The 23,813-nt window shown below is 60.0% G+C and overlaps 6 protein-coding genes across 6 annotated transcripts; 2 read left to right on the top strand and 4 right to left on the bottom strand.

Moving 5' to 3' along the window:
* Nucleotides 1-745: 745 nt before the first annotated feature.
* BXZ73DRAFT_88149 (MFS general substrate transporter) lies at nt 746-2,787 on the bottom strand (the record flags this gene model as incomplete). Its single annotated transcript, XM_048024848.1, has 9 exons — nt 746-932; nt 994-1,117; nt 1,178-1,423; nt 1,483-1,576; nt 1,635-1,972; nt 2,040-2,133; nt 2,282-2,383; nt 2,441-2,559; nt 2,619-2,787. 9 exons carry the CDS (start codon nt 2,785-2,787, stop codon nt 746-748), a joined length of 1,473 nt encoding a protein of 490 aa, XP_047881140.1.
* A 4,556-nt stretch (nt 2,788-7,343) lies between these two features.
* Nucleotides 7,344-9,196, top strand: BXZ73DRAFT_41509 (mitogen-activated protein kinase; the record flags this gene model as incomplete). Its single annotated transcript, XM_048018783.1, has 8 exons — nt 7,344-7,446; nt 7,607-7,800; nt 7,907-7,967; nt 8,066-8,388; nt 8,547-8,807; nt 8,861-8,926; nt 8,988-9,048; nt 9,111-9,196. 8 exons carry the CDS (start codon nt 7,344-7,346, stop codon nt 9,194-9,196), a joined length of 1,155 nt encoding a protein of 384 aa, XP_047881139.1.
* Nucleotides 9,197-12,012: 2,816 nt separating this feature from the next.
* Nucleotides 12,013-14,383, top strand: BXZ73DRAFT_41699 (subtilisin-like protein; the record flags this gene model as incomplete). The annotated part of the gene is made up of 8 exons (XM_048018817.1): nt 12,013-12,279; nt 12,396-12,661; nt 12,721-12,979; nt 13,030-13,131; nt 13,181-13,392; nt 13,457-13,609; nt 13,674-14,118; nt 14,210-14,383. 8 exons carry the CDS (start codon nt 12,013-12,015, stop codon nt 14,381-14,383), a joined length of 1,878 nt encoding a protein of 625 aa, XP_047881138.1.
* Nucleotides 14,384-15,564: 1,181 nt separating this feature from the next.
* Nucleotides 15,565-16,890, bottom strand: BXZ73DRAFT_41691 (uncharacterized protein; the record flags this gene model as incomplete). Its single annotated transcript, XM_048018814.1, has 5 exons — nt 15,565-15,836; nt 15,926-16,103; nt 16,142-16,333; nt 16,391-16,521; nt 16,578-16,890. 5 exons carry the CDS (start codon nt 16,888-16,890, stop codon nt 15,565-15,567), a joined length of 1,086 nt encoding a protein of 361 aa, XP_047881137.1.
* A 2,170-nt stretch (nt 16,891-19,060) lies between these two features.
* Nucleotides 19,061-20,005, bottom strand: BXZ73DRAFT_41435 (uncharacterized protein; the record flags this gene model as incomplete). Its single annotated transcript, XM_048018769.1, has 3 exons — nt 19,061-19,180; nt 19,496-19,553; nt 19,620-20,005. 3 exons carry the CDS (start codon nt 20,003-20,005, stop codon nt 19,061-19,063), a joined length of 564 nt encoding a protein of 187 aa, XP_047881136.1.
* An 894-nt stretch (nt 20,006-20,899) lies between these two features.
* Nucleotides 20,900-23,571, bottom strand: BXZ73DRAFT_41922 (carbamoyl-phosphate synthase L chain, ATP binding domain-containing protein; the record flags this gene model as incomplete). Its single annotated transcript, XM_048018863.1, has 10 exons — nt 20,900-21,652; nt 21,705-22,187; nt 22,240-22,315; nt 22,367-22,781; nt 22,839-22,942; nt 22,995-23,115; nt 23,165-23,216; nt 23,273-23,320; nt 23,372-23,474; nt 23,534-23,571. Coding segments are annotated over 10 exons (2,193 nt in total), but the record flags the coding sequence as incomplete, so codon positions are not given.
* Between the last annotated feature and the right edge of the window lie 242 nt (nt 23,572-23,813).

Here is a 23,813-nt window from a genome sequence, read left to right as displayed (position 1 = left end):
AAGGTAAGACGATAGCCTGGCTTGTGCTCAAGGGCTCTGCCGAGGCGAGCGTTGACGCTGTCGGGGACGAGTCGGGCGCGGAGAAGGCGCAGGATGGCGGGAGAAAAAGATCAAGGAATCGGCTTATGTAACCGACTCTAATTAAGCTAGCGCTTGCGCGACTCGCTTCCGCCACGCCTCGTTGCTCGTCAATTGTCTAGTAACGCCTGCTCCCTAGACACAACAACAGCGCGTCGCAAGCTTCTGTTCGTCATGGTACTCGCATTGTTTCGTGCAATATAGGGCCTGCTCACGGACCACTTGCAAAAGGTATTAAGGGGGTTCGACGGTGCTTAGTGTGTCCGGCGTTTCAGATTGCGTCCGTGTGCGATCACTCCCAGCTGGCCCATTACTTAGAACCCTTCGTTGATCATGAGTCACTTGGGTGCGCTGTTAATCTATGCCAAGCATAGTGTAACTATCGCATCGGCGACGAGGACACCACGAAGTCGACGAACCATCACTTGATCTTGCCGCAGGTTTGGCTGGGACCGGGTTTCCAGACCAATGAGGCCGTGTTGCGACGTGGGTCCGTGTGCATCAGCCCACACGGGGGAGTAACAGTCGTACATCGAGGGAAACATGGTCATACAGAACAAGCTCGTCGGAGATGGTGGTATTTTCGTGTTCCCTCCACGGGCGTCGTCAAATCTCTGCGAACGCCTTGCTCGCACTACCGCAGCCCTTTGTTTTCCGCTCTTGGCGCTCAGGGCGTGTATCGGAAGTTCGGTGCCTTGTCCGCCAGCTCAGTGGTGTCGACGGGCGCGTTCGGGTCCAGTTGAACACCATAGAGCTTGTCGCGGCGCCGGTTCTCGAGCCGGTAGGAGATCGTAAGGACGATGGCAGCAAGAGCAGCAAGGAACTCGAACGCCGCGGCGATCGCAAATCCTTTGCTGCAAGTCACCCATGGGTCAGTACACATCCTCTCACAAATTCAAACCAGAAAATGCGCACGTATACAGAGGGCCCTCCGTGGCGGGATACAAGTGGGACCCAAGCACGGACCCGCACTGGCCAATCGCCATGTAAATGGGCGTGCCTGTTGCCTTTTTGGTCTCTGATCCAAGGTTGTGGGCGACTGCAGCGACAAGCGTGTATCAGTAAAGGTTCCCCAGGGTGGTGGTAAGCCTCAGCGTACACCATGCAATGACGATCCCAATCGTCGTGTATGTGCCAGAGGTGATGCAAAACATCGCGAAGTAGCGCACGTGTTGGTTGCCGTGGACGGTGAGCACTAGAACATAGCCGATCCCGGCCAGAGCACTAGCACCCGCGGCAAACAGGCCACGACTTTGGATGCGATCCGAGATGTAAGAGCATGAGCAGAGCACGATCGCAGCAACGACGTAGGGCGGCACGGTGAGCAGTTGAGCAAGGGCGTTGGCTGTTAACAGTAACCTCTGATTGAGTGAAACCCAAGGTACTAATCAAAACAACACATACTAAACCCAAAACTCTTGATAATAGTCGGCAGGAATGCAGAAGTAGAGGCGAGTGCGACGTTCGCGCCGAAGTAGAGCACGCCAGCAGCGTAGATCTGAAAAGCCGACATGAGACGTCGTGGTTCGTGCGCACATCTAAGACAATATACGCACCCTCCAGTCCTGAAACGCGGCGATGATATGGCTTTTATTCACCGTGCGTCCGGTATCAGCCTTGAGACCGCGGCTTCCTCGGTCCAGCGCAATCTCGCGTTCCTTCTCATTGAACACGTGCGTCTCCTCCGGCCTGTTTGGGAGAATGAACATAGCGAGGACTCCAACTAGTACAGTGGGGACACCCTCGACGATGAACAAAAGCCGCCAGTTCTCGATGGTTGTGTGCGCGTCCTGAATGCCGAACGCGATGAGACCGCCGAAGGCGCCGGCAATGGCGGCGAAGCTGAACCAGTACGCCATGCGCATACCCATTTCCTCCTTGGTGTAGAACAGCGCTGATCGAGGCGTCGGTGTTGTGAGTACGCGCATAACCGAACCAAGGAGCAGCGGGATGGGACGCACACATGTAAAGCGGGATACCGGGACCGAAGCATGCCTCGAAGACCCCAAGACTGATGCGCGCGACCAGCAATCCTGCCAAATTGAAGCTTGCAGACTAGGGGAATGCGAGAATCATATCAGAAAATGCCCGGAGGTACCACTAGAGCAAAACCAGGTTCACAAGGCTGAGCTACGCTCCCCCTAAACCAACATGTATACATTGCTACGCCCCGGGAACGAGTCAGAGCGGCGGGACGACTCACCATGAGCGTTGAGCAAAGACCCCACCCAATGGTCGCGCCTCCCAGCCAAAGCCGTGGGGGGAAGAGCTTGGAAAGAACAGTAGCGGGGATTTGGCAGATGATCTGCGTATGCATGTCAAGACGATGCTCGGCCGATCGTCTCAGAGAAAATGGACGCACGTATGAGAAGAAGAACGCCGAGTTCACCCAGTCGAAGAGCTTGCCGGTAGGGTCACCCCCGAGCGTATCTTGCGGTAATCCCTGCAGCCGCGCGTTCCCCAGATTTGTGCGGTCAAGGTCTGGAGGATAGCTAGCCATTCAAGCCTACGTTCGCCTGGAAAACATATATGGTACTCACAGGCGAAAAGATACATAACGCAGGCGATTGGCATGATCCTCCAGTCGAGTTTCCTGACCAGGGCGCGCTCCTCCTCTGGTGTCCACGTCGGAGAAGGACGGGGGCTCGGTTCCTCGGCCGGAGAGGCCTCTTCCACGAAGGACGCCGACTTCTTCTCGTCGACAGACATTTCTCAGCGAGAGAGTGGGACAGAGAGCGGGGCCAGGGAGGATGGAGGCGCAGCCGGACTACGTTTTCGAGGGCGCGCTATACATATATCAGCGGTAAGCAGCTTATGCGTCCGTGTTTCCATTGGCTTTAGTGCGGCAAAAGTCATCCCCGCAGAGGTCATCTGACGGCACGCCGAAGGTCACGAGCGGCACTACGTACGGCAGCGGGTTCGCGGTCCAGCCATTGGAGGTACTGTTGCAACGGAACCAGGGGCGGTTGGAGTGGTTGGAATGGTTGGAGTGGAGGAGGAGGAGGAGGCGGGTGATTATGTCACTCAGCCGCCCCCAAACCAGCATAGTTTACGTGGAAGTTGAGTTGGCCCCTCAGTTGGCCGGCGCTTTGGCAAACACTGGGCGTCCAAACATGTCCACTGTCCAAGTCCCGGCATCTTCCGGTCCACACTTGTTCAGGCCAGCTCATGCCCAGCATGTTCCGCGGAACGCGGCGTGACACAGAACGCCTGGGCATTCAAGAGCCCCGTGCGCCGAGGGATCCCTCTCCCAACTTTCAACGGACAAGTTTGCACGGGCTCGTGAGCCGTGACGTAGGATGCCTCACTCTGAGGCTCTGTCATGGATGGGATGCATAAGAATACTAAGGGGTCGTAATCCCGCCACTTGAGAGACCTCTGCAGCAGCGTTGCTGCCCACCACTCGCGTAAAGGCGTACATACTATCTGAATTCTCTTTCCGCAATTGCAGTGCCGAAGCTTTGGAAATTCATCTATGCTCACAGCGAAGTTCTAAGAACCACAGGATCTTGCTCGCACGCCCGGCGATACCACCACCACCACCACCATCGCAGATACCGCGGTGCAGTTGCCTCATGTCATTATTCCCACAACTTCCGACTCATTTCAACATCGCAGCGGAGCCCATATCGACGTAGACTGTCTTGACAGTCACACGATTACTCAAGGAGCTCCAAGAAGCGGTCAAGTTTCAGCAACGAGATGGCACTTTTCACAGCGTACTGTATTACGATCGCCGACATGTCGATGAAGTTCTAGCAGCATCATCGAACGAAACTCCGCATCCCACGCGTTTCCGGGGTGAGGTTCCGGTCACCTGAACAATGAAGAAAGACATCCACCGACTGGCCTCCGGAAGCGCAGACGTCTTTGTAGACCGGCCAGATGGACGCACATTCCAGAAACAAGGGGCAATCGTAGCCCCGATGAACCGCTCTTCTTCATGAGCGACAAATCCATGTCCGGACCGGGGCGACGGGCGATGCGGCCGCGGAGACCCCACACGCACGTCGTCGCGGCTATCCACGAAGAAGTTGGGCGCCAAGTGCAAAGATTAGAGCCAAGACGCATCGGTCCAAGCTCGACCCCAAGAAGCCAGGCATACTTCACCCGAAGCGGGACAAACGCCGCCTGCCCAAGGAAGAGATAGCAAGGAATGCAGACCAGCGATGCATATCGCGCACAGAAGATGCCCTGCGTGACAAATACTCACCCTCCGCCTTCTACCATCCTGGCAGAAACAGAGCATCAGATCGGAGGTCCGTGGAAGACAGTGTCGCGACATACCTGGGAACGACGCCTTCGCGCGTGCACCCGTGCACTGTGCAGGTATAGGTATAGGAGACAGGCCCACTACAGCGAACGCCGCCGCCGCCTGCACCGTCTGAACCTAGCCGGGTCCCCGGTTTCTCCGCGGCGCCCCAGCCTCCGGATCCCGATCCCGGAACGGACGCCACGAGGGGCGTCCATGTGCAAGACATGTGTGCTGTCAGGAGGACGGAAAGTAGGAGGCACACTGTGAGCGCCTTGCCATGGGTTGGATCAGCGCTGCCCGACGTACGGTAGCCAGTGGGTGACTGGGCGAGTGGGCGAGCGACTGGGCAGGTGGAGGTGCGGGACCGCCGTCGTTCTTCCCTATGCACTAAATCGTCGGCAAGGCCAACCGTGCTGAGCGCAAGGAAAACGTGCTAGCCAGCACAAACAGGTCCTGTTCTCAAGAAAGGGCGATTTGAGGCATTGCTCGGAATAGAAATGTGCGTGCAAACGACATGAATGCTTGTCTACCATTTCGATCACTGGGGAGTCGTCACCAGCGCTTCATGCGCGCTAGAGAACAGTTTGGTGGGCCAGAGGCTCGGCGAACTTTCGCTAGCGCCATCCGAACAGCTGGCCTCAACTGAACCTTTTGTCAACATTCCAAACTTAAGATGGTCGGGAGTGTATGCTGCATATCTGCCAGGCGGCCGTCTTTCTCTTTCTATTCGGCGTGCGCGCGCTCTCGAAGGAGATTTCACGATATCCGCGGCGGCGGCGGACCAGAGAGAAGCTCTGTAGGACAAGTTGCGCCGCAGATGCATGTCACTGTCGTGATCCGCCTCCCTTCCAGAGATCCGTCTGAAAGCCCTGTATTTCGATTGGTGCAGGTAATGCGGCGTCAGCGACATGCGCGCGGAGAAGACGTTGAAGTTGAACAGATAGCTTACACAGCAGCACCATGATCAGACGTGCAAGGCGACGCATGAACGGAATGAAACACCCGCCGTTTTGTGCGTCTTTGACGCGATTGCAGGAGCGTTGACGAGCCTTCACTCACGATTGCGTCCCTATCAATCCAAGACGAGGCGGGGTAGGGCGGCGAGTGACGTTGACTGACAGAGAACTCGAGCGGCGTTCGGGGCGGCGAGAGCGAAGGAAATCCTCGTTCCAGACCGTCATTGCAGCGGCAACGGGGGAAAATCCAGGAAAGCGCAATTGGCGGGCGCATTTTAGCGCGTGTGGCGCACCCGCTCGCACCCACTTTATGGCGGATAAGGAGATGAAGGGGTGGATATCTGTTTGAGCCACCATAGTACATGAACACATCAGCGTCGCGCCGGGGGTCGGAAGAGAATACAGCCACCTCAGCCGTACTCACCGCGTCCGCACTGTTCCCCTGCGCGCAATAAATGATGATCATTATCGCGCGACGTGTTCGGGGCGTCGATGCTCGTCCGTGCGCCGACAAGGAGGCGATCGCTGTACTTGCAGCTTCATGAACAGTAGGGCACGGACGCCACGGCCGTCATCGTCTGATCTTGCGCGTCCTGGAGATTCGGCGCGATTCCGAGCTGCTTCAGGGCTAGGCGTATGGTGCTGATACCATCCGTCGCCCACGAACGTGAAGCAAGAGTCCCATTAGCCGCCAAGCTACGATCTCGGGCGTATCTGGATTGAAGCCAAATATTCAGCGACTTCAGCGTATGCCAACCAGGATGGAGAGACGAAAATGGCGGTGCGAACTGGTGCGATGCATATGGATGATAGGATGATTGGGATGATACGCAACGGGCGGTGCGCAGTGTTGCCGATATGGGTGATTCTGGGTATGCATCATACGATAAATATGACATTTCGACACCTTTGCAGCTATCTCTCACACATGTTGCTTGAATGCCCAGCGGGGCCTGGAAGGCGGGAGATGATGTGGAAGGGGCGGTGATTTGATGATTGATGGCGGGGTTAGGAGTATGTACACGTGATGGGCTCGTGTGTCGTGAAACAGTCGAGTTTGGGGAATCCGTGAAGCACGGTGGATTTCGGTCTCCATGATTGCGGGCAGCTCATGCCAGGTGTCGGATTCCATGTTTTCGTCAAGCCCCACGAGTGACGGAGAGGCGTTTGAGAGGGTTGTTTTGTAGAGTAGGGTTGGGGACCGTGATCCCAGAGGACCAAGGTTGGACGATAGGACTGTGTCAGGGCGCGCCACATGGATGATCTGCAGGGACGCCATTGGCGGTTGAGTTGAAGCAAGGTTACTGACGCGCTCGCCTGCGGGCCACCGACGACCTCCCAACTTGGATGTGAGTCTGTGGCCGCGGACGAGGTCTCGGAGGCCTCACGGTTGCGATGGGTGACGGGTGACCGACGACGACTCGCAGGACCGGGTGATGCAGTCGCGTGGCACGACGACCATCGCGCCTGACGCGCGTTAGTGGCGGACGTCGTTAGTGGTGTCTATCGACGCGCAAGGACTTGGAGACCCTATTAGTTGCTGCAAACGCCCCTGGTGAGTTCGGTATCAGCAATGCGCAATCACCGGCGACGCCCCCTGCACTGTCGCCCTCAATGGACAGGCAGAATGCGCGCGGCGGGGAGAGAATCTGATCCTGATCGAGCGCAATGCAGCCCCGTGGGCCCGTGGGGGGCGTGCGTAGATCAGTGTGTGAACTCGGATCCGGAGGCTCTGGGCGCCTGGGGGTGGTTGTCGTGGTTGCGGTGCGGTTGCCGTCGAGACGAGCGTGGGTGTCAAGGGACGGGTCGTGGCTGGGATCGCGCGATTGGTCTGGCGGGGGAGCGGCGGGGGCGAGGGGAACGGCGTGTGGGAGCACTGCAGGGCACCGCGCGGACAACGAGTCGCCGGGAAGCACGGCGCGCACAAGACCGCATCTATATATCTCTCCCTCCTCCCTCCCGTCGTCTTCTGTCTCCCCTGCCCTCTCTCTGACGAGCCCGGCCTCGCCCTCTTCCCCTCCTCCGCCGTTTTCCGTTCCCCGCACGCCGCCACCATGCCCGAGCAAGCTGCCCAGCCTGCCGCCGCCGCAAAGTCCAAACACTCCCACGCCGCGTCCACCGCTCAGCCCGCCCCTCGGAAAGTCCGCTTCAACGTTGGTACGTTGCGTTCCGCGTCCAATGCCCGCTGCGCTCCACCTTCTCGAGCTCACTGTGCTGTCTGCCTTCGTTTTGCACGCATACATCCGCCGTACTCCGCCGCACCCGCGCAAACGCGCCGATCCGATGTCCTTCTCCACCGACGTCGTTCTGCCTGCAGGCACCCAGTACCAGGTGCTGGATGTCGTTGGTGAGGGCGCATATGGCATCGTCTGCTCTGCCATCCACCGCCCCTCCGGGCGCAAGGTCGCCATCAAAAAGATCGCGCCCTTCGACCACTCCATGTTCTGCCTCCGCACCCTCCGCGAGCTCAAACTCCTAAAGTTCCTCTCCGAAGCCGGCGTGAGCGAGAACGTGCGTACATCCCCCACTGCTGCGGTCTGCCTGCTCCCGACTGTCGGGCTTTCCTTCCCGGGCGCGCAATCACGTCCTTTGCTCATCACTGCTGCGCCCTGTCCAGATTATCTCAATATTGGACATCATCAAGCCCCCATCCATCGACCAGTTCAAGGAAGTTTACTGTGCGTGGGACCCGTTGCCCAGACAGTCTGCGCTCGAGCTCACGTCCTCTTCTGTTCCCGTTGCTGTTCCTCATCCTCCGCGCGCCGTGGTCGCGTAGTGATCCAAGAACTGATGGAGACGGACATGCACCGGGTCATCCGCACGCAGGACCTTTCCGACGACCACGCGCAGTACTTCATCTATCAGACTCTCCGCGCGCTCAAGGCCCTGCATTCTGCCGATGTCATCCACCGCGACCTCAAGCCGTCAAATTTACTTCTGAACGCGAACTGTGACCTCAAGGTCTGCGACTTCGGCCTGGCACGCTCCGTCAAGACTGCGGAGCCGAGCGGGACTGAGACAGGCTTCATGACGGAGTATGTTGCGACACGGTGGTACCGTGCGCCGGAGATCATGTTGACGTTCAAGCAGTACACGAAGGTGCGCATCTCGTTTGTTTTGTTTCGTCTATCTCCCCCACCTTCATCCGCCCACCCATCGACGCGTCCTGATCGCGAACAAGCATCATTACCGCGCCCCTCTTTGTGTTCCCTACATCGTTTGCCTTGGATACCAGCATCTGACGTGTCCATGAACAGGCGATTGACGTATGGTCGGTCGGCTGCATCCTCGCGGAGATGCTCTCTGGAAAGCCACTCTTCCCTGGGCGTGATTACCATCACCAGCTAACGCTTATCCTCGATGTGCTCGGCACGCCGACCCTGGACGAGTTCTATGCGATCACGACGCGCCGGTCCCGTGATTACATTCGCGCGTTGCCATTCAGGAAGCGGAAGCCGTTCGCGCAGCTGTTCCCGAATGCAAACCCGCTTGCGATCGACTTCTTGACGAGGACATTGGTACGTCTTCGTGCACAATTAACAACGAGATGCGTTGTTCATCAGTCATGCAGACGTTCGACCCGAAGAAGCGAATTACGGTCGAGGACGCGCTCGCGCATCCCTACCTTGAGGCATACGTGGGTGCTTTCTTTACATACTAACGATCACCGTCATCTCACCCACGCTCTCTTTTTCCAGCACGATCCCGACGATGAGCCATGCGCACCACCATTGGACCCCGAGTTCTTCGAGTTCGATCGTGAGTTCCGTTCACCGCGCTGTATCTCCGGATGGCTTGTTGATCAACATGAAACATGACAGTGCACAAGGACGATATCAGCCGAGAACAGCTCAAGGAGCTGCTCTACGATGAGATCATGTCCTTCCGGCCGCCGCCCATCTCATGATTACATTCCGAACCCGCATCTTCTCCGCTCGCCCTCACATCTTTGTCTCCCATCGTCGTTGTCTCGTCATCATTCCCGTCACGCAACCATTCACGTCAAACCTCTGTCTCTCTGTCCGTCCCGTCAATCGTGCTGTCTTGTTCCATTATACGTGCGTCCCCTTCTTCCCCTTCCAGTCTGATTCCGACGGTTCTGACGCCCGCGCTTTTGTTCCCGCATTGTCTTGCATCCCCGTGTCTCGCCCCGTGCCGCCACGCCTTCCCACACCGTCGGCTTCGTCACACAGCTCGTCTGTCTCGCAGCTTCGAAAATGTACACTGCAATCTCGATTTGTGGATCACTCCGCTCCCGCTTCCGCCCCCTCGTTCTCGCTCCGCGCCTCGTGTCCCGCGCGGACCCCAGGCGCGTCCGCGATGCCCGCGCGCGCTGGCGCCCTCGCGCCTGCTTGTTGACAAGTTCTCCTTTCTTCCCCCTCCCGTCCCTTCGTGCCCGCGCTGAGGCGCGCAGGGACGTGAATTTGCTGGCTGTGGGTGGGGATGCGGGATAGCACAACACGTCATAATCTGAACGGTTACGGTTGATTCCCGTCGATGAATAGAGGGCTCGACAGCGTTGAGTTTTTTTTCTTGGTTGCTGACGCCGTTACGTTAATTATGCTCGACGCCGATTTGTCTTACGCGCTTCCGCTACTTAGAAGCCCCACATGTACGCTACACGCAGACCCGCCCATAGACTACAGCGCGCACCCCGTAGGGCCGAGACTACTACATTCCAAATCGAAGACGTGCACGCGCCACCAACCTCGGCTTTCATCCAGCCCGGCGCCGCACGTACGCGTCCGCAGTTCGCGACGATGAGGCATTTGTGCATGTCCGACCTTGGCGCGAGTCTCAGTTCAACACGAGATCTAGGATGTCCGAGAAGCCATCGTGCCCTCGGTCGCCGATGCCCCGCACTATCGGGCTCTATGCCTGTACCTGAGACTTGAGTGTGCGCTGGGCGTCGAGCAGTGGGTACCAAGACGACGGCGGTTGGACCAGGTCGGTTGCCTAGCACGAGCGTCGAGGGGACACCGATCGCCGTCGACGCCAGCCGCAGCGCGTTGCCCCGCGAGGCCGGGCACGTCGGGACCGACGCGCGTGGGTTTGGAGCGGCCGTCTGTCTGGCCGTGGATCGTTTGTTGAGCGCTGAATTTTCACCACCGATGAGTTCTCCCGATGAATCCGGAGTGCTGCGCGCCAGCTTGGGTTCAACAAAGGTCCGGGGAGTTGTGAGGTTCTCTGATTAACTTTCTCCGGCGCGAGAAGAAGACTTGCTTTGGTCACGATGTGCAGACGTGTGGACAGGAAGGCTCTCATCCCCTGGTGCATACGGAGGCTGCGTGTGGATGTTCTGCTTCGTCCTCAGCCGTCGCGCGCAACGTGCCACGGTGTGGCCACAGTTCTTCTGGTCTCGTCCCCAGTCGCACCCCACCACCGCCCACACGACCAGGTTCTTCAAATACTTGCAACAGAGTATGCTAACACACAACTACGCACACGACACTGGCCCGGTGACATCCTTGCTCTCTATACGTCGTCCGTTATATGACTGACTTGAAAAGAGGGAGGATGGTGGTCGAAACGGAAGTTTCCAACAAGTATGTAGCACGGCTTCAGCCAACCAAACCAAAACGATGATGTTTATTTGTGCGGCTCGCACCGGACCGTTGTTTTACGCCCGTTCGTCGCTAGATCCGGCTTTATACGAACCATCACGCGAAGAAGCTGGCTGCTGTTTTCTACATCGCTGTTCGGAGACGAATCACGGATCCTTGGGTTCTACGGCGTGATCCAGCTCTTGCAGAGTTGGATCAACGTCCTGACCCCAACTCGACGTCCATGACAAATTGGCCAGTTCTAATCACATCTCTGTGGCTGCATCAAGAGGTTATACACGTGAAGTTCTCAACAATCGGACAAGGCCGATACGATGTGGGCCAGAATATAGTGACCATCAAAACATCCTCACCACTCTGTTGCTGCCTTTTACAACGGATATGCTAACATGCGTTTCCTAAGAAGACCTGGATTGCCAAGCCTCGAAAGGAGAAAACACCACAAAGATTCCGCCTTCAAATACTTACGCCCGGCCCTACTCCCAAGTTGAGCCATTTATTCTAGACATTGCACCCACACTGACAATTGCAAGCGATGCTGCGCTATGTATCGATGGGCACATGCCCAACGCATGCCCATGCGTTTACGATATCACGGAACTGCTCCCGCGCTCAGTGCTGAGGTGAGTGGTCTAGCCGATGTCTACCTCTTACACGAGGTGTCCGGGGCAGTAGAGATGGTGTCGACATCTGGTACTTTGTTATCGGCATGTTCCCCGGATACGCCGCGTATCCCTGTTTTCCCTGTGGGACGCCTCTGCCGGGATCGAACCAGTGGACCGGCGTTGACTATTAATATTGACAGAGCGCCTGATACACGGGGCATATTCCACTGACCCGCGGCCGAGGTCCCCAGCCCCGCCAGTTTGAATGCTCACAGACTGTGCACGCGAAAGAGATCGTTGTGCAGTCTCGAGCGTGAGCTGCCGGCCAAGCGGCCACACGGATCGCGGGCTGGGCGAGCGCTGGCGGCACGCGTTGATTTGCTCCCACAGCGACACAGCCGGCAGTCTTCTTTTATACCGCGGCACCTCGCCCTGGTTGCTTTCCGTCGCTTTTCTTTTCTTGACCGCTGCTCTCTTTCTTTCTTTCCTTCTTCCTTCCCTCTTTTTGCTTCTCGTTCACTCTTTCCCTTGCTGCTTCATTCACCATGGTTCCAATGACGGCTGCGCTGTTTGTTTTCTCTCTTGTTACCCTCTCGCTCGGCCGGCCCAGCATCATAACGCGCTCGGAGATGATCGTCCGCGATGAGCACCCGGCCGTTCCGAAGGGCTACTCCCCCAGCGGGCCCGCCCCCGCCGCGAACCAGACGCTCCGGTTCATGCTCGCCATGCCCCAGACCAACGTCCCCGCCCTCCACGACGCTCTCATGGACGTGAGCGACCCGGACAGCGCCAACTACGGGCGCCACCTGTCCAAGGCCCAGGTCCGCCGCATCGCCCTACCCTTCCCCATCTCTGATCGCTGACCTCCGCCGCGCCCCTTGGCTATCTTCGGCACGCACACACGCACGCCTGTCTGCTCTCTTGTCACCTCGCGCAGGTCGCCGCGCTCGTCGCGCCGTCCCAGGACAGCGTGCAGGCGGTGAACGCCTGGCTGGGCAAGAACAACATCTCGACCTCCGTCGCGAGCGCGTCGGGCGACATGCTCGACCTCCACCTCACCGTCCACCAGGCGAACGCGCTCCTCGACGCGAACTTCACGAGCTACGTGCACACCGGCTCGAACAAGACCATGATCCGCACGCTCGCGTACTCGCTCCCAGCGAGCGTCCACGACCACGTCGCCTGGATCTACCCCACGACGCAGTACGTCGCCCGCCGCGCGCCCGTCCATAAATACAGCACCTAACTGCCGCCGTCGCTAGGTTCATCGCGCCGAGCCCTGATGCGCCCACGGTGGACGTGGAGGCGTTCACGACCCCCGCACAGTCCAAGTCCAAGTCCAAGCGCGGCCTCCGTGCGCGGGACGACTTCCAGATCCCGCAGGAGCTGTGCGGCAAGGTTGTGACCCCCGAGTGTCTGATGAAGATGTACAACATCCCCACTGGCCGTGCGAGCGCCGAGGGCAACTCGATCGCCGTGAGCAGCTTCGGCGACGAAAACGCGCTCGACTCCGACCTTGGGGTGCGTGCTCCGCACCGGATTGTTGAGCGCGGCGGACTCATCGCACGCAGACCTTCATCTCCCAAGCGCGCCCTGACATGAAGGGCGTCCAGGGCTACAGCGTCCAGCACGTCGACAGCTTCGTGCCCCCGAGCACGGGCACCTCCGAGGCCGTACGTTCGCGTGCCCATCCCATAGCTGCCCGCGCTCACGTCCCTGCAGACCCTCGACGTGCAGTACATGGTCAGCATCGCCACCGACGTCCCCTCGTCGCTCATCACCGTCGACACCTCGTCCAACGGCGCGATCACGATCGATAAGTTCATCGACATGGCCAACTTCCTGCTCGACATGGAGACCCCGCCGCTCGTGTTCTCGACGAGCTACGGCTTCAGCGAGCCCGCGGACAACGCCGGCTTCACCCAGCTCGCGACGTGAGTGGCCCCTCCCTGCCCGCGCAACGTGCGGGCCGCGCTGACCCCGCCGCGTTCTGCTCAGGCAACTCTGCAACTTGTACGCGCAGCTCGGCGCGCGCGGTGTCTCGGTCGTCTACGCCTCCGGCGACAGCGGGGTCGCGGGCACGTTCATCAACAACCCCGCGCAGTGCACCGACCAGCCCTTCGTCCCGACCTTCCCCGCTGGCTGCCCCTAGTACGTCCCCCGCTCCCGTCCGCCCACCCGCGCTCGCCGCTCACCCCCGCCTCCCCACCCCCAGCGTGACCGCCGTCGGCAGCACCACCGGGCAAGGCCCCGAAGTCGCCGCGTCCTTCACCTCCGGCGGGTTCTCGAACCTGTTCGCGCGGCCGGCGTACCAGGACGGCGCGGTCGCGGGCTACCTCGCCGCGCAGGGCGCGACGTACGCCGGGCGGTTCAACGCGTCCGGGCGCGCGTACCCGGACGTCGCGATGCAGGGCGAGCGCTTCGTCGTGCGCATGAACGGGCAGACGTCGACGGTGTCGGGCACGAGCGCGAGCGCGCCCGCGTTCGCCGCCGTGCTCGCGCTCCTCAACGACGGCCTGCTCAACGGCGGCAAGGGCCCGCTCGGGTTCGTGAACCCGCTCCTGTACTCGCGCGCCGTCGGCGCCTTCAACGACGTCACCCAGGGGAGCAACCCCGGCTGCGGCACGAGCGGCTTCGCCGCGCGCGAGGGGTGGGACCCGGTGAGTGTTTTTGCCCCCGTCTTCGTCCTCCCGCGGTCTTGGGACGCGGACGAACGAAGGAGAGTGAACGGAGCTGACGCCCGGCGCGCAGGTCACCGGGCTCGGCACGCCCGACTTCGCCAAGCTCTCGAAGGCGCTCTCGGGCTTCGCGTCCAGCACGCTCGCGCAGACGAACAAAAACGCGGGGGCCGCGGCCGCGCGCGCGCCTGCGGGTATCGCGGGTCTCGCGCTCGTTGTGGTTTCACTGGTTGTACTCGGGATGTGATGCGTCGTCCGACATCGAACCCCTCCGCCCTCCGCACTCTTTCCGCGCGTGTCGTGTGCTCGTCCGGATGGAGCTTGTCCGCCTTTCGCCGTTCAACGGTCAGCGCGCGCACGTCTGTTACGTCGAAATGGTGCCATCCGTCCGCCGCGCGACCACTGCATGATGCTCGGCATCATATGGGCATTGTCTGCTCTGCCATCGCCCGCCGCCACCGAAGCTCAGAGCTGTCTGCAAAGCCGTGATCTGCAGCGGTCTCTCAGGACGGTCATCGCGCGGTGAGCCAATCACGCCTGCGGCCCTCGGGCGGGCCGTTCGCAGCGGCCTCCATCTCTGATTCCCTCGCATGGGACTCGAGCGGTCCGCAATCTCACATATACGTGCGCATTGCATCGGACGCCCAGTTCGCCCGTCGCGGCAGAGGCGGCGCGACGCACGAGACTAGGGACCGAAAGCATACGCTCGCGCGGGCCGCTCGCTTGGGCCATCCACTCGCTTCCCGTCCAACTAGTGCACCTATCCCTGCTGCCTCTGTCCTCTCGCGATCCCGCGGCGCCAAGAGCGCTTCGCCGGCACACAGACATCTCATGTCCGCTGATACCGCGCGGAGGGCCGGACATGTGCATGCGTCCCCAGCGGCCCGCAGTCTGAAGAGCTCGCGAACGCGCATGTTGGGGCCATCGAGGCGACGACCCCGGCCCCAGAAGCCTCGATCGTCACACTAGTCCCGGGGATCGACGATAAGGCGGCAAGGGGCGTGCGAGCCCGCGCACACCGCGCGTGTCGTCCCCGTTTCAGAGGGCACAGTGCATGCCTGGGTCGATATCGGTCCGATATACCAGCAGGATGCGAGGCTCCGCGCAGAGACGGGGACGCGGTCTATACATATCGAGTACACCGAGAGCTGATGGTGCGACGGGGGATGGTGGCCGGAATGCGGGAAGGTTGTCGCTCGGGACAATCCTGGTCGGATGTCTTGCGCACGCCACGGTTGCGATGGACGAAGGTTATGCGGGCCACATGGACAGACGAGATAGCGGCGAGAGGTGGAGACGACAGGGGACAGATAGGAAGAGACAGTAGCGGCTAGAGGTGGGGAGACGAACCGTAACGCACATATGTACGAACTACAGGAACGGGTGTGGTGGGGACGTGGGGCATCCCCTCGCACATGCGTATGCGCATTACATGGGACCGACGAGACGGTACAGTTCTTCACAGAGGACGACCACCGAACTACCGTCCTGTGCAAGAACACGGTGCGACTCGGGGCCATGGAATATCGAGCCCTCGAGAGGCGCACCCGACAGGTGCGCGACTTTGCAACAAGCGGCGTGGAGTGCGAGGTAGTCGGGATTGGGCAACTCCGAGCCGCCCTCTTTAGGACGCAGGAGCTCGGGGATCCCGAGGTCGTCGCGAACTTGGAACGTGACTTGAGCGGGCCACCCATTCCCCGCTCGACGACCCGGTGGGTGTGTCTTCACAACATAGGTGTTAGGCTATTCGTGGGTGTCAGCACGTAACGTGTGCCGAGAGTAACAGAACGACAGACCTCGCCAGTGCTCTCAAACCAAAGGCACAAGCGACCCATTACCACATGAGCCTCGACAGAGAGGGTCAAGACATTGCTCAGCCGGTGACATTTGCGCCCGCTCAATTCCGTCCGCGCGTTGGGATAACCAAAGCGTTCCAAGACCGACCAGAAGCCTGCCGCCAAGTCGACCTGCAAGGGAAGACAGTGTTTGTTTCAGACGGGGAAACGGCACGTCGCAGCTTCACCTCGGGATTAGTAGAGGGCGTGAACGTGTTGATGGACTCGGGTATGATATGTGCACAACGCGTGGGGGCAAGCCAACTCTCAGCGCCCGGCGGGAATCTGCTCGGGTACTCCTCCACCATACTGTCCTCAAATTTCCCAGTCAGCATGCACTGGCATCCGTCACGGAAGAGTGCCTTGCGTGCATGGTGAGTGATGCGACCCATACATATTGATCAATGTGAGACACTCACAAGCTTCTTTGCTTCCGAGTGATTATGCGGGATATGGACGAGCCGAGGCGCGATCTCATCCGCAACCCTATCGAAGGACGGTCTAGAGGGGTGAGATGGCGTCTTAGGCGTGGGGACCGCGGCGGATTTGACTGGAGGCGTAACCGATGAGCAGCTGAATATCGAGGCAGTGGTGGGGGAAGCTCACAATGCCGGATGTAGTTGTTGTAGTAGAACCGCCCAAGCTCGACGAGTTTCTCATACGACCCTTGGTGGTTCTCGATATCAACTGAGAGACAACCACGCGCCGTCTCGTTGACAGGTTCGATGAGGAAGCCGCCAAGAACGCCAACGTAGCGTCGCTCTACTGAAATATGCTGGGGGTTTGGACCTTCTTTGTCGATCGCCGTCTTTTCAGCCGGGAGGATGTGGTTGATATATGTACTGCGTGATTGCGGAGGCATTCTGGACACCGAGTCGTCGTCTGGACGGGGCAAACGGAGGGAAACCTTCTTGGCCATGATGGGCAGAGGAAACGCAAGAGAGAGCCCCTGTGGCCGCCACCCGAACGTCCAACGTCGTGCTGGACCCCGTGCACTGCGTCGAGCAATCCCTCTTCGTCCCATCGCGAGAGCCTGTGTTCTCAGCGTGCCCACTACTACTCCTGCCCCAAGAGCAGTTTGCGTTCACGATAGCAGTCTCGCTGCATTGCGGCAACAAGAGCATCTAACGTCGACCCCCATACGAGGTACGCAGGCGGCGGCTTGGACAGCGGCGGCCGATATGCGTCACTATGGGTGAAGGCGATACGAGACAATATTTGAGCTGATGCGTATGTGCGGTGACGCCAAAGTAAACGACGGATGGTCCGAACGCTCAGACGTATCGTGGCGAGCGCCTGCATAAAAGCGTTTTCTGCATTTCGCGAGGCAATTAAACGACGGAAGGGCGACACCCACGTACTATATATGCGTGCTTTCCCCGCCTAACCTGCAACACGACGGGCACGCCCGCCCTCGCGGTCACGAAGAAGTCCTCATACTCGTCTTCGCGCCGCGCCGCGCCGCCCGCCCAAGGTAGTCCCGGCGCAAACACGACTACGTGTGATGGGCGTCACAATCTGTGACTCGAGCACGTGAGGAGGAGTTATCTGTTCGGCGGCTGAAGATATCATTGGCGCGCTCAACCAAAGGCGCACAGTAGGTAAAGTGTATCGGAGTCAGTACAGTGCGGGAGACCATAAGGAAAAGGATGCGCGTGGGATTAGGTATTAAAGCTGTTCCAATATCGATATGCCTTTCTCGCGTGGGAGCGCGAGTACTACTGGGGCCGCGTGTTTAGTTTTAAATGAAGCAGGCCACGGCGCCTAACGCCCTCGCGCACCACGCGCGACGGGCAGCGCGAGTCCGAGCGCACCGCCGCGAGCACCGCACACATGTGGCGATATCTATAAGTGCGCCGCAGACTCCTCGCGCATGAGCCTGGCGAGGTGGGGCAACAGCATGATCACCGGATAGACACATCACATTGTGGAATGGCCTCTCCACCTGGTGCAAGGGCACTTATGCCCTACGTTCAAGTCCTGACGGAAGTTTGGACGTGAGCCCTCGCGCGCGAGCACAAGCCTATGCGCACGGGGGTGCACACGGAGACATCGCCGCGTGCGAGCAGTGCTCGCGGCGGTGCGCGGACTCGCGCTCGCGCTGCCCGTCGTGCGGTGGTACGCGAGGGCGCTACGCGCTATGGCCTGCTCCAAAACTAAACGCGACCCCACTCGCGCTCCTGCGCGAGAACGGCCTAACGATATTGGAAGAGCTGTAGAAGTCCAGTTTGCGCCACAGCATTCGGCAACAGTATTTGCCTGCGTTCCTGTAGGTACCATGGAAATTGACTTACCTATACTCCTTCTCAGTGCAGAACTATCTCCTCTCTGAACGTTCACATTTTTGCACTTCTGCTTTACGGAATATATGGATTACATCTTTTTTCACAACTTCCGTAGAACGCTTTAACGGATAAAGTGCACCCTGAGTATCCTATCGATTTACATTGTGCTCCCTGTGCCAAACGGCCCCGGCGTCAGAGGAGCGTGACGGCGCCAAGGTCACCTGACGTAGTCGTGTTTGCGCCGGGACTACCTTACGGGAGTCCGTCAGGAAACACCCAGATCGAGCGACAAAGAGCTCACAATGAGCCGATGGCAGTCTGACCGTAGTCCGTCCGTTGAGTAAGTGACGAACGCGGTGTGATTTGATGTCGGCGCGTGTGCGGGCGATTGACGGGGGATGTGCAGTACTGGTAAGGTGTAACTAGGCGATTACGGAGGATTACGGCGCGCGCGGGGCGGGGGCCGGGGGGAGTCGAGGCTGCGGCGGCTCGGCTCGGGGGGTGGTGGTACATGCGTCGGTAACGGTACGGAGGCGGGGTGCAAGGTGTGTAAAGAGCGTATTATGTCTCGAGGCGAATTCGTATTGAGGGTTTTAGTGCCAGTGAATAAAATATGCTGTCGTCGTACGAGTACAGGGTCCGCAGAGGTCCGTTAGATGTGGGCGAAGGAGAGGGAGAGTTTCCGTGGGTGGGGCTCTGAGAACGTGGAAAGGCGAGGCATGAAGGCATGCGTGCGTGCAAGGGACGTGGGCGTGCGTATGTGTGACAAGAAGGAAGACAATAGAGGAGGGGGTGCATCAGGTTTCAGTCTGACCGGGAGACGATGGTCATGAGCCCCGGAACATCCTTGATGTTCTCGAGCGCGACCGGTTGCTGGGGGTCCCGCTGCGTCTGCGAGCGGGCGCCGCAGGCGTAGTAGTCAACCTGGAGGAGAGCAGCTGCGGTCAGCGTCCGTTGTCCTCAGGGAAGAGCGCGGGCTGGTAGCCACGAGAAGACGTGGGAAGCATGAGAAGAGCGGGGAACGCTGATTCCAATGGCGCGCCGTCGCCTGGGCACGGCTGCACCCATCTGGCGCGGGGACGTGGAGGGCGTCGACGGAGTGGCCGCATGCGGAGCACGGCGTGGGCAGCGCAGACGGGTGGCCCGAGATTGGGGGCAAGCTCAGGCGCTCTGGACTGGTATCCCTCCACTTGGGACACCTCGCCAAAGGACAAAGGCAGAATCGAGAACGACACTCACATGGACCTTGAACGACCCGTCGGACCTGTGCCGCGGCCCGCAGATGGTCATTTGCCACCTACGCCGGCAGAACGGCAGAGTCAGCTTGCGACAGAGGAGAGAAGGGGGCGCAGAGAAGACGCACTGCTCGTCGACGAGCACGTTGGCGCCGATGTCGGCGGCCTGCTGGAGGAGGAGGGCGCGCACGCCGCGGAGGAGCTTCGCGCCGTCGACGCCGTCGCGGCAGACGAACGTGACGCGCTCCTCGAGCGGGACGCGGCGGGGGAGGACGGCGCCGTCGGCGGCGAGCGCGGGGTGGGTGCGCGGCGCGTCGCCCGAGGTGGAGGCGATGTGGTGGGCCTTCGCGGCGGCGCGGGTGCGCCTGAGGCGGACGATGATGTTCGCGGCACTGGCGAGCTTGAGGGGCATGGCCTTGAAGGCGTGGGCGCTGCTGCCAGCGGCGCGGGGGGTGGAGGAGGAGAGGCGGTTGAGGAGGGGCGAGGGCGGGGGGGAGGAGAAGGAGGGCGACATGGCGAGTGCGGGGTGTGTGGGAGAAGAGGGGAGGCTGCAGCAAAGGAGAAAGGACGGGAGAGAAGGGAGCGGGATGGCGGCTCGGGCTCCCCACTCAAATGGGGCGGACGAGAGCCGCTCAGGTTTACCCGCCTCGCGTCCACTCCCGCCTCCGCGGATGCGGCTCGCATGGGAAGCGTTCATTCCTCGTGCACGGCGCCCCTGGGTGCGCATGGAATAATCTCCTCGCTCGTCCCCACCCAAGCTGCGGGTAGGCTTTGTTAGCACAGGGAGGTTGCTACACTGAGCCAAACTAGTGCGCCGGCTGGCAAATCTCGATGGTGAGCAGAAGGCCACGCCTGGAAACAAATGAGTGCCCAGTGCCTGCATGATTTCACCCAAGGCGCACCAGCCACGTCAGCCACGTCAGCCCACGTATGCCACATAGGACATGGATCGCATGTTCGAATACTGAGGTACTAAGAGCAAGCACACCGGGAAAGGCGCCCATCCACAGGGCGACTAGATGTAGATACTGGACGAGTTGGTTGCCACCGTCGAAGGTGACGTTGGTATATCATCCATCATCGAAACACAGATGTGATGGGGTCGACGACGCTTTTGAGACTGGGGTGCGTAGCTCACAAAAGCTCATTGCCACCAGTACTTGCTGGCTGTACGCCGACCGCGAGACGCGGAGCCGACGCCCGTCACGTACTTCATCGCAGGATGAACGACTGGGCTACGACCAAGCGTCGACCACCGCACCTCTAAAGAGACTAGGGACACAGACAAAGGTCGGCGAGTTCATGGCGGGCCGCCGCGCGGTCAGCACACATGGGCTCAGTATCAGGCCTTCAGCATATCGTACACATCCAGGACATCCCTCCGTTCGTCCGAAGTCCAGCCATGCACCTACGCCTCTCCTTCGCCCTCCGGCTCCACGTCCACCAACTCCCTCCCCTCCTCCACCATCTCCCCCTTCGCGCACCCCACCGCCCGCACGACGCCCGCGACCGGCGCCCTCAGCACCGTCTCCGTCTTCATGCTCTCCAGCACCACCACCGCCGCGCCCGCCTCGACCCGCTGCCCGACCGCGACCCGCACCTCGACCACGACGCTCGGCATCGGCGCGCGCAGCGCCCCCTTGTGGCCCGCGCCCGCCGCGCCCGCCGAGAGCGCCTTGAGCCACGCGGGCGCGGGGAGCACGAGCGCGGTGCGCGCCGCGGACCCGGGGGTGAAGACGTGCACGCGCGACGCGCTCGTCGCGGACGCGCCGGCCGGCGCCGGTTGCGGGACGATGGTCGTGTGGGTGCGCGTGCCGGCGAGCGTGGTGAGGAGCGTGGTGGGGGACTCGAGTGCGGCAGAGACGCTGGGGAAGGTGCGCGAAGAGCCGTCGGGACGGGTGGTTGTGACGGTGTACGTGCGGTCGGGGAGGGAGCGGACGGTGACGGAGTAGGTGGGCGGGGATGAGTCGTCTGTTGTGTCAGGTTGGAGGGTTATGGTGCGCTCGTAGACGTCGCCGTTGAAACGCCGAGAGGTGAGTGTCGTCCAAGGGTTGGAGGAAGTGGGGACAGGCTCGTCACGCAGGATGACAAAAAGTGCGGCTTGTGCGAGAGCTTCGTCGGACGGCTCGGGTGTGGATGGGAAGAGCTCGTCGAAGTGTTTCTGAAACGATACGTTAACTGGGACACAATTTTCAGTAGCCCGCACGACATACCGGAATGAATCCTGTCTCGACGTCTCCGTCAATGAACGCCTGATGTCCCGCCAGGTCGCGCAAGAACTCGATGTTCGTGGATACACCAACCACCCTGTACTCTTCGAGTGCCCCTCGCAGCTTCCTCAGAGCCTCCGTCCGATCGCGCCCATGCACGACAAGCTTCGCAATCATTGGGTCGTAAAAGACGCCAATCTGGGCACCTTGCTCGAACCCTTGCTCCAGACGGAGCGAGGGCGCGATGGCCGCAGATGTGTTTGCGATAGGCATGAAGGGTGAAGTGCCCTCCGCCAGAGGTATCCGGTAATCCTGAAGAGGAGGCGCAAATACATGGGTAGGTGCTGGTGTGGAGAGGTAGGCGAGTTGACCGGAGTCGGGGAGGAAGTTGTTGCGTGGGTTCTCGGCGTATATGCGCGCTTCGAACGCATGCCCAACGAGTGGTATTGACGACTGGTCGAGAGGAAGCGAGTTTCCGGCTGCTACCTGCACGAAGGATGTGAGCGAAACGCAAGCGTGAAGACGGTTGAATACTCACCTCAAGTTGCCACTGGACAAGATCAAGTCCCGTGATCATCTCCGTCACAGGATGCTCAACTTGCAAACGAGTGTTCCTGCAAGACCCCAATCAGCGGAGACAAATGCCAAATGTTACGGAAACTCACATCTCCATGAAGTAGAACTTCTCGGTGTCGTTATCGAAGATAAACTCGACGGTACCCGCTCCAACGTAGTCGACAGCCTTGGCGGCCGCGACAGCCTTCTGGCTCAAATCGGCGCGCAGCTCCGGCGTCAATCCTGGGGCAGGTGCCTCTTCAATGATCTTCTGGTTCCGCCGCTGCACGGAACAGTCGCGCTCCCACAGGCTCACGCATCCGCCCAAGGTGTCCGCGAACACCTGCACCTCGACGTGGCGCGGCCGCTCGATGTACTTTTCGACAAGCACGTCCGCGTTGCCGAAGGACTTCGTCGCCTCGCGCTGAGCCGAAGCAAGAGCTTCGTGGAACTCGCCAGGTGCGTGAACGATGCGCATGCCTTTGCCACCACCTCCGTGGACGGCCTTGATGAGAACAGGGTAGCCTACGTGGCAAGTCTCAGACGGGAGGCGAACGCAGGAAAAGGTGAAGAGCCTCTTACCTATGCGCGACGCTTCTTGTTGTAAGAAATCGGGGTCCTGGTTTGTCCCGTGGTATCCTGGTACCACCGGAACCCCTGCCGCAGACATGATATTCTTTGATTCGCTGTCTCTCAAGTCAGTTTCTCTGCTGCCGCTGACAACGACATGTCCTCCACCTCTTCGAGCCCATGCTCACGATCGCACTCGCCGGAGGCCCAATGAAGGTAATGCCTTCTTGCGCAAGTCGCTCCGCGAAGTTGGCGTTCTCGCTGAGGAAACCATATCCGGGTGTACCGCCTACAATCCAAACTGAGGATAGATATATGCGCTCGAATCTCGCAAACACGCACCTGCGCGCCGCTTCTGCGGCACACTTCGATGATCTTGTCTATGCGTAGCTGGTAGGGCCCGTCTCTTCAGGACAACGTGCGCAAGCAATAGGGAAAGAACTCACGTAGCTCTCCGCAGACGGCGCGGGACCAATGCAATACGCCTCATCCGCCTACAACCGCGCTTCAACCCTCCGCGTGCCGTGGTCTGGGAGAGAACGTACCAGCTTCACATGAAGCGAGTCCGCGTCCACCTCGCTGAAAACCGCGACAGTCTTCACTCCAAGCTTCCGGGCGGTGCGTATCACGCGGCACGCGATCTCTCCTCTGGAAAGAGAAGGCTCCTTCTTGAGAAACGGGACCACGGAAAAAGACCACGGGCTTACCGATTGGCGATGAGAATCTTGTCGAAGAGAGGTCTGTGGTGCTCCTTCTGCAGCAATGTGGGATGCTCATCTGCATGGTGGGGGGCATGGGTGTAAGGCTAGCGAAAGAAGAATGGGCATCCGTACCGACGGCAGATGCAAATGTGCGTACTTGCGGGTGATGACGGAAGGACGGACGCGTCAAGGTGGAAAACTTGGCTGCACTTGTTCTTAAGCACTCCGTCTCCAGCGATGAACGGGCGAGCGCAGTGACCGAGCGCGCGGCTTTGGCGACATGGGG

Source organism: Epithele typhae, assembly GCF_022376455.1.
Source record: "Epithele typhae strain CBS 203.58 chromosome Unknown BXZ73scaffold_6, whole genome shotgun sequence".
In the NCBI taxonomy this organism is placed as follows: domain Eukaryota; kingdom Fungi; phylum Basidiomycota; class Agaricomycetes; order Polyporales; family Epitheliaceae; genus Epithele; species Epithele typhae.
The sequence above is the reverse complement of the archived record's forward strand: the minus strand, read 5'-3'. Positions and strand labels throughout refer to the sequence as shown.